The sequence below is a fragment of the Mustela putorius genome, unplaced genomic scaffold (genome assembly GCF_011764305.1).
Source record: "Mustela putorius furo isolate JIRA1106 unplaced genomic scaffold, ASM1176430v1.1 tig00000487_pilon_pilon_pilon, whole genome shotgun sequence".
Classification (NCBI taxonomy): Eukaryota; Metazoa; Chordata; class Mammalia; order Carnivora; family Mustelidae; genus Mustela; species Mustela putorius.
In genome coordinates, this window is record NW_025421399.1 from 772264 (window position 1) to 787782 (window position 15519).

The window sequence follows — 15519 nt, forward strand, 5'->3', positions numbered from 1 at the left end:
CTTTCCCACCAGAGAAAGGAATGGTGGCCAAAACAGTCTCACTTCTGAGGCTAGTGCCATCCAGGAAGCCTTCCTGGAGGGGATCAGGGAGACATCAACCTCCTTCACCAGACATCATTCCACATGCCAGGGCCACTGCCCTTTACTTAGTTTCCTTGACTCCCCCTTCTCTTGTTTTTTTAGTATCTTCCTCCCTACTGCTCCCCTCAACCCCCAGCCAGGTAGAACAGTAGCCAGCCCTCAGCTTGGGAGGAATAGAGCTGCTCTCCCCATCCCCCGCCCACCTCCCCACCCACACCCTTGCACACCGACACACACGCTTCCCAGACCCGAGCCTGACTTCACTCTTTTCTTCCTCTCTTCCTCTCTCTGCATACAGGCTGTTAATAACAGAGGAGTGGAAGAGCCTGGTGGAATAAAGGGGCACAAATAGGGCTTCAGAATAAAGCCTGTGTGTGTGTCTCCCCAGAATGTTCTTTGCACGTCAACCTGGGACAAGCTGCAACATGCTGGCCCCAAAGCTAAGCATTGGGCTGGGACTGGGTGGAGGCACCACCCAATGCAGCAGGAAAGACTTGAATAAGAGCTATGACTCTTCCCAGATCGAGGGATTTCAGCACATTTATTATGCACCTACTGTGTGCCTGCCTGCCAGGCACTGAGGATTCATCCGTAGGATACAGAAAAGAATCAGAAAATGATGTTTACTACCATGAGCTACCTGGGTAGAGGATTTGGTCTCAAGGGGCAAAGAGGTGCCTAGGGACAGGGATGAGAGTCACTGTGACCACAGTCTCCCCGGTAGCTTGAATTTAAGGCCACAGGAACATCCTACCTAGGCCCCTTCCTCCAAGCCTTTAAATAAATAAAGGCAGAGAATTCTCTGTTTGACAAATCTCCCAGAAAGGTGCGTCTCCAGCCTCCCTTATATGAATACCCTTGTCTCCTTTTATTCTAAGTTCCTTCTTGTGTCTAGCTTCACTTCGTATTCCTGAATTTTGAGCTCATTTCTCTTGCCCAGAGCTGAGGGGAAGCAGAGTTCTTGGGCCATGAAGAACACAAATGGTTAATACAACCGTGCAGCTTTCTGGGTTGGCAGAGTAAAGAAAGGGCACCAAGGGGCTTATCCCCAAGCTGCGCTAGAGATGGAGATTATCAGCAAAGAGGAGTATGAGGAGGGTCCGATGTTGGGATGTTGGGGTGGGGGAACTGGTGGGGACCAGGGAGGTGCTTCCTTGTGGGAAGGTGAACAACGGCCAGGCCAGGCTGCTCTCCTCGGCTCAGGCTCATCCCTGCAGGCCTCTGGGCCATATAAGGAGGCGGAAGAGATGCTGTTGTCTTCCATCTCAGGCCCCTCTCTGTCAGGGATTTAGATGTGCAAAAACCACACACACATACACACACAACCATCTGCACTCATACCTCCGGGATATACACTGATTGGCCCAGATTCAGACACACAAATGCCAGGCACGTCCGTGACATACACACACACACACACACACACACACACACACACAAAACCCCTTTCCTTCCTCTTTGACCCAAGGTGGCCGCAGGGATGGCCACCTCTAGAAAGGAAGATGGCGGGGGGGGGGGCACCTGGGTGGTTCAATCAATTAAGCATCTGACTTCAGCAGGTCGTGATCTTGGGGTCCTGGGATCCAGCCCCACAGCAGGCTCCCCGCTGACCAGGGAGTCTCCTTGTCCTTCTCCCCTTGCCCCTCCCCACACTTGTGCTCACGCTTCCTCGCTCTCTCTTTCTCTCTCTCTCTCAAATAAATATATATTTTTTTAAATCTTATAAAGGAAGATGGGGTGAACAGATGGGTGACTAAACCTCGGGCTGATGACGTTGCCTTTCCACAGCAGGAAAGAAACAGACAACTGGAAGTTATTCCTGGGGGCAGCAGACGGAATCAAAGGCAATGCAAAGAGCCAGAGGCATTTTGCAAACAGCCTCCTCTGGGCCCTGGCACAGAGCCATCTACAAGCCTTGGGAAGGGGCCTCGTCCTGGTCCTCCCACAGGGTGTGGGGGAGGATCCCTCCATACAGGAATAAGGGGAGGAGTCTACACTGTGTTCTTACTCTCCCCTTTGAGACCACACTCCGGATGGGAAACTGGAATTCCCTGCCCACAGCTGACCCTGCTTTAGAGCCTGTGGTTCTCCTGTTCTGGCTTTTTCTCCTGAGAATGGAAAGCAGCAGCTTGTGTGTTAGGTGCACACTTGGGCCAAAGGGCGACAGGGGCAGGTATGAGGGAGGGATGGACGCTGCGGATATCCCCCCTGGGGGATCCACACACGCGTGCTGGTGAGTGGGGAGCCAGGGGCACGAGGGCAAGGGGAGATGGACCAGGGGCTGGGGGTCGGGGAACAGTTATCCCCAGGCTGCTATGTTCTGAGAAGGAATCAGAACTCTGAGTTCCATTCTGGCCTTTCTGGTTGCTGTGGGGTATACTTGTCAAGGTAGATCTTACTTAGCAGTTTATTGGCTTGATCTGTGGCTCATTCAGAATACCGCATGTGGGCCTCTATTTGCACTCTGGCCCCTGCTGCTGGTGTCCAGGAGGAAGGATGGCTCAGTGGGATCCCTTGGGGCTGGGGAGACTCTGGATCCCTTGGGGCTGGGGAGACTCTGGCTCCCAAGCTCTCCGGGCAGGAGGTCGGTCAGGCCCTGCCGGCAGCAGGAGCGCAGAAAATGGTGCAAGGCCCCTGGGCAGGGGGAGTGGGAGCCCTGTATCCGCTTTTTGTACTGCCCTTTGTCCAGGGGCGGAGCCCGGGGCGCCAGAGACCGCCCACAGCTGGGTCCTGAGGGTGTGTGCCCAGCCAGCCCGAGAGGGGGATGGCTCTTAATTACAGAGGTAGCTCCCAAGACATTTCACTGCAAGGCCTGTGGGCGGGGATGGAATGTCAGAAAGAAAACAGGGAGACCAGAAAACAGAGATAGGAGGGCCAGAAATAGCACAGGCCAGGGGTAGATACCAGGGGCTGGAGGTGGTGGTGGATGGAGAGGCTGGAAGAGGGTCAGGACCTCTCCAGAGAGTGACTACCCCCTACTCGGTACCCCCAATCCCCGCCAACAAGGTGTGATTCCATAATTTTAGGAACCCAACAAGATGGGCTCCAAGCACTGAGATTGTATTCTTGAGATGTGCCTCCCAGGCTTTCTGCGCAACTCCCTCCCCCTGCCTAGAGTTTGGGCGGGGAGGGGGGGGGAGACGCAGCAGGGGGAACCTTGCCGCCTGAGTCACCCCTCTCACTGCTCCTGGCCTGGGCGACTCCTGGAACAGGCTGACGCAGCTGAGGCCCCACCCGCCTGCCAGCAAGCTGGAAGAGATTCCTGCCCTTGATAGGCACCATTCTCGTGGAGAGGGTGCCCCTCCCCTGGCACACGCGTGTGCAAGCGTGCGCCCTCGCGTACACACACACACCGATGACAGAATTTCTCCCCCACCTGTGGAGAGTCCTTGGGAAATGGAAGAAGAAACAATCAGAGCCTCCTTCCTTGCATATACAGGGAAACTGAGGCTAGAACCAGGAAAGGAACGTCTCCAAGGTCACACGAGCAAATTCCTGGCAGAGCTGGGACCTGAACCTTGTCTCCTGCCCCCCAGCCCACGGGTCCCACCAATCTACGTCTTCTCTACCTCAGCAAAGTTGGGGTGCCGTGTATATATTACGGGGAGATGAGAACCAATTTCGTGGGAAGTCACCTTGTGGTGTGACTTAAGGAAAAAAACATCGGGATTTGAGAAATGGGGTTGGGGGGCCAGGGGGCCTTGCTGGACTGTCCCACCCTCCCCCGGGGCTGGAAAATCTCGGCTTAGGAGGGCACCGTCCAAAGCCACAGTCCGTGGATTTCGCAGAGACCTTTCCCCCACCTCCCCGGACTCCAGTCTCTGCGCCCCAGACACCAGCAGGGCAGGATCTGCGTCTAGGGCTTGGAGCCCCCACCCCACCCCCTGCTACGTGAATCCCTTCTTCCCCAGTCCTATCTGTGGCCACCGGGGAATTTGAGAGTTGAGATCCCTGAATATTTCATCGGCACCTCAGCCTTCAGTTGAAGGAGCAGCCAACTTACAGCTCATGGATAATTTATGGCGCCGGCGGGGAACCTGGAAGTGGTGAGGGGGAGGGGCGGGCAGCGTGGGGGCAGGCGAAGCCTGGATTGGGCGGGCGCTGAGGGTGCTGGACAGAGGCCAGGTCCTCGGGAAGTTTGCATGTGTGCGTGTGCGCCTGTGTAGGGAAGGGGGTTGCTCCAAGGCCTGGGACATTTCCATTTTTGAGGATACCAATGTATTAACAACAACAAAAAAAAGGCAAAACCCCATAACCACCACCAATAACCAGGTTCGTCAAAATAATTGTGCTAAAGGTTAAAGTCACGCGACAAGCATTTTCTGACTTCATTCCTAACCCTGTGTCTCTGGAACTGTGAGCATAACCTCATTTGGAGATACCGAAAGCTTTTTTGTTGTTTGTTTTAAGATTTTACTTTTAAGTAATCTCTACAGGCAATGTGAAGCTGGAATTTACAACCCCAAGATCAAGAGTCACCTGCTTCACAGGCTGAGCCAGCCAGGCGCCCCCCAAAAGCTTTTAATGGTATATCCTTCATGCCTGTGAGGTCTCTAAAAGGCCCCTGCTCCCCACACCCACCAGGGCCAGGGAGAGAGGCCAGACTCGCCACTCAGACTGGAGGGACTTCTCTCCTTCCTTGCTTCCTCCAGGAAGACCACCAGGATTTAGCCAAGGGGTCAAGGGAAAAGGAAGGCATCTCCCGTGGCAGCTCTTCACTGTGCTCCAAGAACATAAAATCCCACTCTTCTCCTAAAAGGAAGGATGAAAAAGGTGATCCCAAATGGAAAATGTCAAGTTCTCCTTGACTCTTCATTGGGAGTGACTTCCCTTAGTGAGTTCTTCCCCAGATTCAGAGGATTAAATATATGTGTCTTGGGGGGGATGGTAAGAAAGCAGGCATGTTCTCCCCCTTACCTCATTTTCCCCACCTGAGTCATGGGTGTGAGAGGCACTCCCACCCCAAGGGCTGACTGGGGGACAGAAGAGATGCTATCCAGGTGCCTTGGCGCCTAGTGGGACCCAGGCTGGTGGTGATTACAGGTGATGTGTCCACAGGTTGGCCTGGGGCTGGCTCTGGTGGGCAGCCCTAGGCCCCGACATAGTCCCACCTAATCCCTGAGTCATCATGGGACTAGCCTCTCTGAGCCTCAGTTTCCCCATCCATGAAGGTAGAGCCATCTGCCAGGGCTGTCCTTGGAGAGGAGTGGGAGAACTGGATAAAGACCCCAGAGTGGGGACCTGCAGTCAGATTATGCTGCTGTCGCTGGTGCTAACACAGGGAAAGGGTCCTTCTCTGTCCCCAGGGGAGACCCTACTCTCCTGGAGAAAGGGGAAAACCAGGGTGGGACTTTAAGAACTATTGCTCAAACCTAAGGGGAGATTTCTTCCCTTAGAATTTTCTGGAATTTTGGAAGAGGCTGTAGGACTTTCCCCCTCCACTGGCCCTCACTTCTCAGGATTCAAGAAGGTGCTGGTCTAAGTGACCCTGGCAAGTCTGTCCCCAGGCTCCCTAACATGGGCTGGAGGTGGCGGGAGGTGGGGGAGGGCAGAATCTGGTATTGGGGCTGAGGCAGAACTTGACTGCCTGCTCTTCCTTGCCCCTGCCTACCCCCTTACTCCCTCCCTTCAAGAACTCCTTGTCTCACTCAGTAAGCTCAGTAAGCTCCTCCCCTGCTCTATTTTTCCACACAGCTGGCTCCAAAGCCAACACCTCCCTCTCTTTTCTCTGAGCAGCATAGATCCGGGGGAGAAGAGCCTCAAACCCAGCTCAGCTATCACTCAATCTGGGGAACCTGGGACACGTTGCTTCCCATTCCTCGGCCTCACCTGTAGCAGAAGGGAACTGAGGCCTATGTCACAAGTACCTTTAAGACCAAGTACCCAGGGACGCCTGGGTGGCTCAGTTGGTTGAGCAGCTGCCTTCAGCTCAGGTCATGATCCCAGCATCATGGGATCGAGTCCCACATCGAGTCCCACATCGGGCTCCTTGCTCCACAGGGAGCCTGCTTCTCCCTCTGACTCTGCCTGCCACTCTGTCTGCCTTTGCTCGCTTGCGCTCGCTCTCTCTCTGACAAATAAATAAACAAAATATTTAAAAAAAAAAAAAAAAAAAAAGACCAAGTGCCCAGCACATGGTGGGTACTCAGGACACTGTAGAAGTGACATTTACTTTAGGACGGGGTCTTTCTGGGTCCAGCCACCTCTGTGGCCTCTCAGCCTGGCCCTATTGTGTGAGGTCACCATGCCCAGTCCCTTTTAGGCCTTCCCTCACCTTCTACCCATTATACTACAGATGCTATGACTGATGAGGTGCTGGGTGGGGTGTTGGGGGGCGGGGTAAGGAGGGACCAGGTGAGACAGATGTGGAGGAGGCGAGGGTGTCTGCAATGGGTGGGGTTGGGAGAATGGGCTAGAGGGCCCACGCTGGGACTCGGTCTCACCGGTTTGGGGACCTGGCCCGGCACTGGGGAGACGCTGGCATCAGGAAAAGGCGGGAGGGGCTGACGGTTGCCTAGAAGAGGAGAGCTGAGTAAGGGACACGGGGCTGCAGGGCCTGGGCCACAGAGCACTCCCCATACACACACACTCTGCCTCCCCACCACACACTCAGACATGCCACTCTCAGATGCACACTCTGACACACACAACACACTTCTTAAATGGCATCCCCTCAGCTCTCCCAGTTCCTCCTCTCCAGCTCTATTTTTCTGATTTATCAGACTAACCATATAATTTATTGATTATAGCATTTATTTTTGGGGCACCTGGGTGCTCAATCAGTTAAGTGTCTGCCTTCAGCTCAGGTCCAGGGTATCAAGTCATGAATATGGCTCCCTGTTCTGCAGGGAGCCTGCGTCTCCCTCTCCCTCTGCCCCTCCCCACCGCTCCTGTGCTCTCTCTCTCTGCTCTAATAAATAAATAAAATCTTTTTTTAAAAGATTTTATTTATTTATTTGACAGAGATCACAAGTAGGCAGAGAGGCAGGCAAGAGAGAAGGGGGTGGGAAGCAGGCTCCCTGCTGAGCAGAGAGCCTAATGTGGGGCTTGATCCCAGGACCCTGAGATCATGACCTGAGCCAAAGGCAGAGGCTTTAACCCACTGAGCCACCCAGGCGCCCCTAAATAAATAAAATGTTTTAAAAAAAAAACAAAAACATCCATTGTTTATCGCAGGTCTCTGCTGGAAGGCGAGCTCCGTGAAGGCAGGGTGCTTGGCCTGCTTTGCCCACTGTTGTATGCCCAGCACCTACACCGTGCTCAGCACATAGTAGGCGCTCGATTAATACTTACTGAGTGAGTGAACCCCTTCAGAAATACATTCATGAAGGCACCCACTCTCCTGGCCCCGCGTGCAGAATCACGCTCGGTCCCTGTGAAACTGCCACAGACCTCCTCAGACGCGTGCACGGAGGCCCAGGCTCACACCCAGACCCACACATCCACGCAACACGCGAGCACACAGACTTTCTTGCTCCTGCACTCACACCCTCTCAGACTCACACCCAGCTGTCCAGATTCCAAAGCTCCTACTCACAGCAGGCACGCTCCAGCACGTCCCAGTGCCCCACCCTCTGAAGTGCCAGCCCCTCCCAGAAACAGGGGGCGGGGCATCCGTGGAGGCTGACGACACCGCAGCTCCAAGGGGGTGCGGAAGCGCAGCTCCAAGGGGGTGCGGAAGCGCAGCCCCGCCCAGGCCCCCGCACACGGGAGCTCTGACCAGAGGCTCCCCCTGCAGACCCCACCTACGGGAGAGAGGGAGTGAGGTCACCGGTGCCTTCAGCCTTGACCCAGCCCTGCTCCAGACTGACTCTGGCCTTCTTGTCCTGGTCCCCACCAGAGACCCAGGGGCGGGGTCTGGGGTGAGGCAGAGAGTCCTCCTGGTCACAGACCTGGGGAGGGCCCAGGCCAGGTCACCTGGCACACCTGTGGGGAGAACAGGGGTGTGGGCTTCCCAGCATCGTCAGCTCCACCCTCCGGTAGGAAGAGAAGCTTCCTACACCACCCTGCTCCCTGGGAGGCCTGAACCATGGGGAGTCGCGCAGAACTGTTATCTGCCGGGCCCCAGCCCAGGGTCCCTTTCCAGAGAGGCCCCTTTTGCACCCTCTCCCACGCTGGACAGTGGGAGAGGACATGGGTGCAGCACAGCCACCTGGAGACACCCTCGTCTCCGCACCTCCAGACTCTTGACCCCCTAGAGCTGATGGGAGATTGGGCAAGAGGATCTGGCAGTTCCACCGCCACCACGAGATCTCAGGTCATCAAAATGTATCCCTAGGGCCCCTCTGGCGCCCGAGATTGGGCCCCAGACTCTGCTCAAGAATGGGAGACTGTACATGCTTGCTCATACCCTCGAGCACTTGGGTCAGGAAATGCCTAGAAAGTAAGAACATGGAAATGTCCTCAGCCCCCTCCCCATGCTCATCACACTCCCCGAGGGAAGCAGTGCTGAACCAGGAAAATATAGGACATCCCATCTTAGAAATCTGAAATCACGCCTTCCAGGGACTGAGGAAGGAACTGCGTGCTCACGCCCCCTGGTGGGCGGATCTGCAATTGCACTCTGCTCTCAAAACAAAAAACAAAAAACCAAAAAAAAACCCAAAACCAAAACCCAACCCTGCGCAGGGTTTGAGGCCAAACTCTTTCCCCCTTGCCCACCCCATATTTACACAGGAGGGGAGATGGATGCAGAGGGAGGGAGGGAAGGACGCACACCCTCAGCCCAGGGGAGACCGGACTCCAGGTACTGCGGTTCATTCAACAAGAAACATTTATTGAGCACGTGCTGCCAGCGGGCCAGGAACGACTGGACTCCTGGCCCAGTGCTCTTTGTGACACCAGCTGCCCCCCTGCGGTCTCTGAAATCCAGGCTGAGATCCAATTTGGAGGAGCAGGAATCTTCTCCTCCAGGAGACTGTCCAAGTGAGGAGAGCACCGGCGAGGAGGAGAGGCCGTCAGCAGCTGGAGCACCACCGTCCTGTGGCCCAGAGACCCTGAGAAGGCACAGGACGGACCTGGGGAGCAGCGCTCACAGCTGGGGTGGGATGAGGCCTGGTCAGCTATGTCCATTTTACATTTTTAATAAATAGTTCTTGCTGCTGCCCAGGCTGGTGTGGGCGGTACCATTGGGCCCAAATGTCCCCAGCTCTCGAGGGGTGCAAGGCTGGTCCTCTTCTCATGCTAGTTCAGGCTCCAGCTCTGGAAAGGAAAGGAGGGAATACCAGGTTAGCCCCCCACTTGCTCCCAACAAGCATCTGGGTGCTGTCCTGCAGGGCTGGAGACAGGCAGGAGGGGGGCTCCCTGGGGCAGGTCTCAGCTGGGTCCCCACTCCAGAGAGGATGCCACCCCCCTCACATACAAGGTGGGACAGGGTTGGCTAACAGGCTAGAAGTCCCCAGAGGAGGGTCCCAGCACCCCAACTGCCTCTGCTGCACAGTACGCGGATCCTTCTGGGGCCAACCTCCAGCCCAGGTTACAGCCCCACCCTCCCCCGGGACTTGAGTCACTGACCGGCCTCTGCCTCGTCCCCCTTGGCATCAGGCTCCTGCCACCAGTCAGCATAGATGCTCTCCTCGTAGTCCCCCTCCCCCTCGAACTCGGCATCTGAAGGCAGGTCCTTGGGCTCCACGGGTGGCACTGTCTCTTCCAGCTCCATCTAGAGCAGCCGGAGGGTGGGGAGAGAAAAAAGGTCACGACAGGTGCAAACCCAGACAGGTTCCTCTCCTGGATGAGCCCCACTCCTCCCCACACCCGCCACCACCCCATCTCAGTCTCCAAAGCCCCCATCTTCCCCAGTCTCGAGATTCCACCAGGGACCTATCTGAGGGTTTCTCCCACAGGGTCCCACTCCCAGACGGCTGCTCCCGGAGCCGATGCTCCCCGAGCAGACTAAGTGGTCCCTTTCCATGGCCCTCCGCTGAACCAGGAATTCCACAGTGGATCTGCTAGTCCACGGGTACCGTGTGCTCATGCGATTTCCTGGCCAGGAACACGATTACTGCCCCCCACCACCCCGTGGCTGGATAATGTCTGGATAGCTCCCGCTGACCTCGCTGATGCCACGCGTCAGCTCCGGGATGCATCCCTGGCCCATAAGCCCATTGGATCTGGAGCTCTCCCCTGGTGGCCAACGCCGACCTCTCCTGAGCACTGCTGGTGCCTCCCCAGCTAGACTGCAGGACGCTCAGGGCAAGTGCTGTGCCTTTCATCCCCTTGCCACAGCCCCACAGTGTCCGGCAAAGAGCAGGCCACGAATAAAGAGTCATCAAAATGGCACCATTCACTGAGCACCTGTACTAAGTGCTTTCCACACTTGACCTCGTTTCATTGTCACGAGAACGGTGTGACGTGGGTATCATCTCCCCCCCGCAAGATGCAGGAATGGAAGTTCAAGAGCTATTTGAGACTTGCCTGGAGGCTGCCCACCTGGTGAATGGCGGGGCCTTGTCTAGCTGTTGCCAAGGCCAGGGTGCAAACTGGGACCCCCTGCCCTGGTATATGATGAGTAGGCAGATGGGTGAGTGAGCAAAGCGGGTAACGAATATATCGGCCCCAAGCACAACACCGCACCAAAATTCAGACTCTTGAACCCTCGTTCAGAATCAAGGTACCACCCTGTAGTCCTTCCTTCCTGGCATCCTGCGTTGGTTCATTCACCGGTTCATTCAAACTGTTTCTCAATGCCAGCTCTGTGGCAGGTGCTGTGGGACAGCTGGGAATAACGTGGTCCCCCATCCCCGAGCCCAATCTTCTGGGAGATTGGCTGGAGAAGGGGGCTGGGAATGAGATGGACCAGCACTGCAAATCACTCCAGGCCCGGGGAGGCACAGAGGGTCAGAGCTGGCACTGAAAGCCCAGAAGACAGAGCCAGGGCAAACAGGGAGGGCTTCCTGGAGGAGCTTCCACTTGAGCTGGGCAGGGGAGTTGGTGGGCAAGACACATAAAGAAGGGGAGCATGAGAACACTGACTGGGGAGAGGAGGGACAGGTGAATCTCTCCCTTGCCTCACAGCAGCTGAATGCCAGGAGGTGGGGCTGGGCTTTGGCACAGCAGCCCCTCGGAAAAAGCTCAAGGGTCTCCATCATGGCCCAGCCTAGAGAGCAGGGCGCTGCTTACCTCATCATCTGACTGCAGGTACGTATGTGCAAACTCCAGCAGCTCCCGAAGCTCAGCGGTCTGGTTGTGGTAGAGCACGGCCTCCTGAGAGGAGGGGAGGAAGATGGGGTAAGCCAGACCCTGACGCCACATGGGGGAGGAGCCTAGTTTTTAGGATCTGGGGGTTCCCACCCTTTTTCGGCTCAAGGAGCAGGGGACAGGTATCAGCTCTCGTGCTGATGGAGAAAGCCACAGGTGCTTGGAATGTCGGGTTAAAGGAGAATTCTGAGGGTTCTATTAGAAAGAGTTCCCTAATCCATTAGCAACGTCTGCCACGCCTAAGGAAATCAAGGGTGGCATCATATGCCCCATGACTGTCAGTCTTGCCCTAAATTCCCAAGGGTTCCTTCATTGGTCCAAGTTAGGGAGTCCCTGGGGGTCTGCTGGCAGCAGAGAGAGGGACCAAGGTGGGGCGGAGAGCAGGCGAGGGGTAAGGAGCAAGATGGACAGGTATTTTGGGGCCTCCCACAGCCGGGGGTCTGTGCTGTCAGGTAGGTGGGACCTCTCCCAACATGCAGGTGAGGCCACATACTCAGAAAGGACCAGGAAGGTTCCTAGGCCCATTCAGCGGGTGGGGCTGGCCCAGGACTCCAACCACAATCTGTAGTCTTTTTTTTTTTCTTTCCCATCCTGCCTTCCAAAGAAGCCAGGAGTTTTTTTAATTGAACTGAGAGTGCCTCCAAAGGCCGTGCCCACCTCCCGGGGCTGGAAGTCCTCCTCCTGCAGGCCCCAGCGAGCCCGGTGGAAGCGGTAATACACCAGATTCTGCTGCATGACGCTGTCCTCAGGGTCGAAGAGCATGTAGCTGGCGGCGCTGCGGGCGGCCTGGCGCACGTCGTTCACTGTGGGCAGGACAGGAGGGAGGAGTTGCCCTGCGCCTCTCCACCTTCAGGGACAATGTCTTCCTAGCCCATCCCCATCTCCCAGCTCAGTCCTCACTGAAGCCTCACCGCTAGTATCATCCCCATTTTAGAGACAGGAAACCCAAGGCACAGAGAGGTTAGCTAGATATCCCAAACTCACACAGCTGGAGAATAATGGCACTGGGGAATGAGAGCCCGGCAGCCTGGCCCTCAACCTATCTGCCGACCAAACCCATGAAGGGTCTCCTGGCCCCTTGGTCCTCATCTCCTCCAGCCTGACTCCAGCCTCCATCCAAATCCTGGCATCTTAACATTGTAGGAACACCGGACACCAACTGTCCCAGCCCCAGCTGATGCCCAGAATGTCCCCCAGACAAGGATAGCCGTAAGTCCCCATGCTACTTATTATCAGCCATGTGACTAATGGCCCCTTGCACTGTATGAGCCTCAGTTTCTTATCCGAAAAATGGGTCCAGTCATGTCAGCTGCCGGGAGGTGGTGGTGGGGGTTGGTCAAAGCATCAAGTGAGATAAACAGACATGGCAGGGCTTTGTAAATTGTCAAGTGCTGTGTAATTGTTGGCCTCCTGGTCATTTACCCAAGAGGTCCCTGAATTGTCCGAGGGCTGCTCTGTTCCTCCCCACCCTCTTGCCTGCCCGCCACCCCCAGCCTCCCCTCCCATCACCCAGGGTCCTCACATCAGAGGGACTGCTCCCCATGACTGACACTCCCAGTGCAGTGCTCTCTCTTCCCCCTGTCCCCCATCTCAAGCCCACCAGGAGGCTCACACTTGTAGTAGGCAAACTGCAGGTAGTGATACATGGTGGCCACGAACTTCTCCACGAAAAAGCCGCCCACATTGGGGGTCAAGTTGGCCTCACAGTCCACCTTGCACTGCAGGGACTCTGCAAAGAGATCTAGGGAGTGGGAGACTGAGGTGAGGAACCAGTGCTGGGCCAGCCCCTGCAATCATAGACTTTGCCTGAGTAGACTTCATTCAGCATACGAAGGGCAGTGCTAAGGGCGTCTTACCAACCCCCCCCAACCCTCACCCACAAACCAGAGGGAGCCAGGGCATTCTTTTTTTTGTTTGTTTTTTTTTAAGATTTTATTTATTTATTTGACAGAGAGAGAGAGATCACAAGTAGGCAGAGAGACAGGCAGAGAAAGGAGGAAGCAGATTCCCCTGGGAGCAGAGAGCCCAATGAGGGGCTCAATCCCAGCACCCTGGGATCATGACCTGAGCCGAAGGCAGAGGCTTTAACCCACTGAGCCACCGAGGCTCCCCAAGCCAGGGCATTCTGAGGCAGATGAGGTTTGGAGGTGGCACTGAAGCCTAGAGAGAGCAGCTCAGGACAGTCCTTTCTGCCCCTGCTGAGGGACCTCGCAGTTAGGGAACCCGAGACTAGGAGTGATTTCTGGTGCCACAAAATGCCTTCTGCACCCACCACCTTCACACCTTTGACCTCTGCCTGGAAGTCCTGTGATCCCCATGTCCCTAGATCCTTTGGGGATGTCATCACCTCTCCTCACCCATGCCCCACACTTAGGACAGTCAGGACTGTAGCCTGTCCCTCTCAGCCAACTGAAGTCTCCAGGGGAAGGTTAACCCCTTACTCCTCCTATCTGCCTACCAAGAACTTCCCAGGTGCTTCATTAAAGGGTATGGAGTGAATACTTGTGTCAAGGGGCTTTAGTTCTGGGAAGCAGGGCCCTGTGGGTGAGCTGGACATCCACAGGGGTCTGCAGGGACTGGGGAGTACCTGCTATGGCTGGGTAGAAGTCCTTGAAGTCCACCTGCTCGTGGGCCCCCTCGCAGCCGGCCAGACACCGGGCAAAGACGGCCAGGTACTCTGCCAGGGCGCGCTCCATGTCCTCCGCGCTGCTTCGGAAGTCCCCGCTGTTGTAGATCTTCACAGCCCTGAGGAACACGGCCTGGAGGAGGGCAGGCCAGGGTCAGAGAGACCCCCCCCCCAATATCTCCCTTCCTCTAACAAGCGTTGGGGGCCAGCTCAAGCCCTCCACCCCACCTCGTAGGGCTGCGCCTCCAAGTCTGTGAGGGGCTCCTCGGCGGCGTCTAGCAGCCCCCGGTAGTAGCTGAGATACTTGGCGGTGAGCTCGTGCTTCGGGTTCTTCTGCAGGAACGTGTAGGCCGCGGCGGCCGCCTTCTCCAGCCGGTTAGCCTGCGGGGCGGGGACAGAGTGGGTCGGGAGGGCCTGAGCCCGCAGTCCAGAGCGCATGAGTGGGCTTGACTGTCCCGGGTCGTGCGGCCGACTCTGCTTCCGACCTGCCAGAAACCGACCCCAGCTCCGAACGACACGACCCCACAGGGCAGGGGCTCCGGGGTGGAGAAGGCACCCCAGCTGCGGGCGGGGGTGGGGGGTAGGCGTGGTGGAGGGGAGCAGGCGAGGCGGCGGCTGGGGGGAGGATTCCGGGACTGGGGGCGCGGAGGGGCCGAGGGGCGGTGGGGCAGGACGGGAAGGGGGGGCGAGGCCCACCTTGAACAGCGCGTAGTGCAGGTACTGGTAGGGCAGGCGGCTCTGGAAGTCGCGCAGCAGCTGGCGCGGCGGGTAGGGCACCTGGAAGGCGGGCAGCGTCCTCTTGCAACGCCGCAGGCAGGCGGCGCGTTCCAGGACGTGGCCGAAGAGCTGCAGCTCGCGGGCCCACTCGTCGCCGGGGCCGCCGTCGGGGCCGAGCGCGGGCCCCGAGGGTGAGCCGACGGGCGGCGCGGGGCCGCTGCAGTTGGCGTGGCAGAAAGCCTCGCTGTCCCGCAGCAGCCGGTGCAGCCGCAGCGCCGCCTCGAGGTAGCGCGCGCTCTCCCGCCAGCTCTCGCCCTCGTACTGCTCGAGCGCGTGCCCGTAGGCCGCGGCCAGGGGCATCAGGTCCTCGGGCGGGAAGCCTCGGAAGCTGTACTTCTCGTACTGCGCCGCGGCGCTGCCCAGCAGCAGCCACAGTAGCCCGCACGCCGCCCGCCCCATGGCCGCGCCGGCCGGCTGTCCCCCGGGCGGAGCAGACGTCAGGGCCCCGCGAGCGGCTGGGGGCGGGGGTGAGGGGTAGGGGGGAGCCGGGGGGCGGGAGCCGGGGCCGGGCCGGCGCGCCCGCTGGGTCTTAGCGCCCGGCGCCGGGCGGGAAGGCGGGGTCGCCGTCTGGGTCAGCTCCCCGGAGGGGCAGAGTGGTGCCCGGAGTCCCCTACGTTGCCCGACGTAGAGGGGGGGTGGTCTTCCGCTTGACAGCTGGTAAGCGGCTGGAGGAACGCTTCCCGCAGGGATGGGAGTCCGCAAAGCTCCTCCCCACACAAGGACAATCCCCCACCTTAAGATCAAGAAGTTGAGCGAGCGCCGCCTCTTCCACTCTGCCCAAACCTTGGCACCTGGTCTTTCCATTACAGAGTCCCTTCTGCTTCTTCTCCGCCCCTAGC

At 57.5% G+C, this 15519-nt stretch overlaps 1 protein-coding gene across 1 annotated transcript; it reads right to left on the reverse strand.

Moving 5' to 3' along the window:
* Window positions 1-8831: 8831 nt before the first annotated feature.
* On the reverse strand, window positions 8832-15140 carry P3H4 (prolyl 3-hydroxylase family member 4 (inactive)). The gene is made up of 8 exons (XM_004772735.3): window positions 14600-15140; window positions 14132-14284; window positions 13865-14036; window positions 12890-13018; window positions 11935-12080; window positions 11200-11283; window positions 9595-9739; window positions 8832-9282 (listed from the first exon to the last, which is right to left on the reverse strand). The coding sequence occupies exons 1-8, from the start codon at window positions 15077-15079 to the stop codon at window positions 9260-9262; spliced, it is 1332 nt and encodes a 443-aa protein (XP_004772792.2). The 5' UTR covers window positions 15080-15140; the 3' UTR covers window positions 8832-9259.
* Between the last annotated feature and the right edge of the window lie 379 nt (window positions 15141-15519).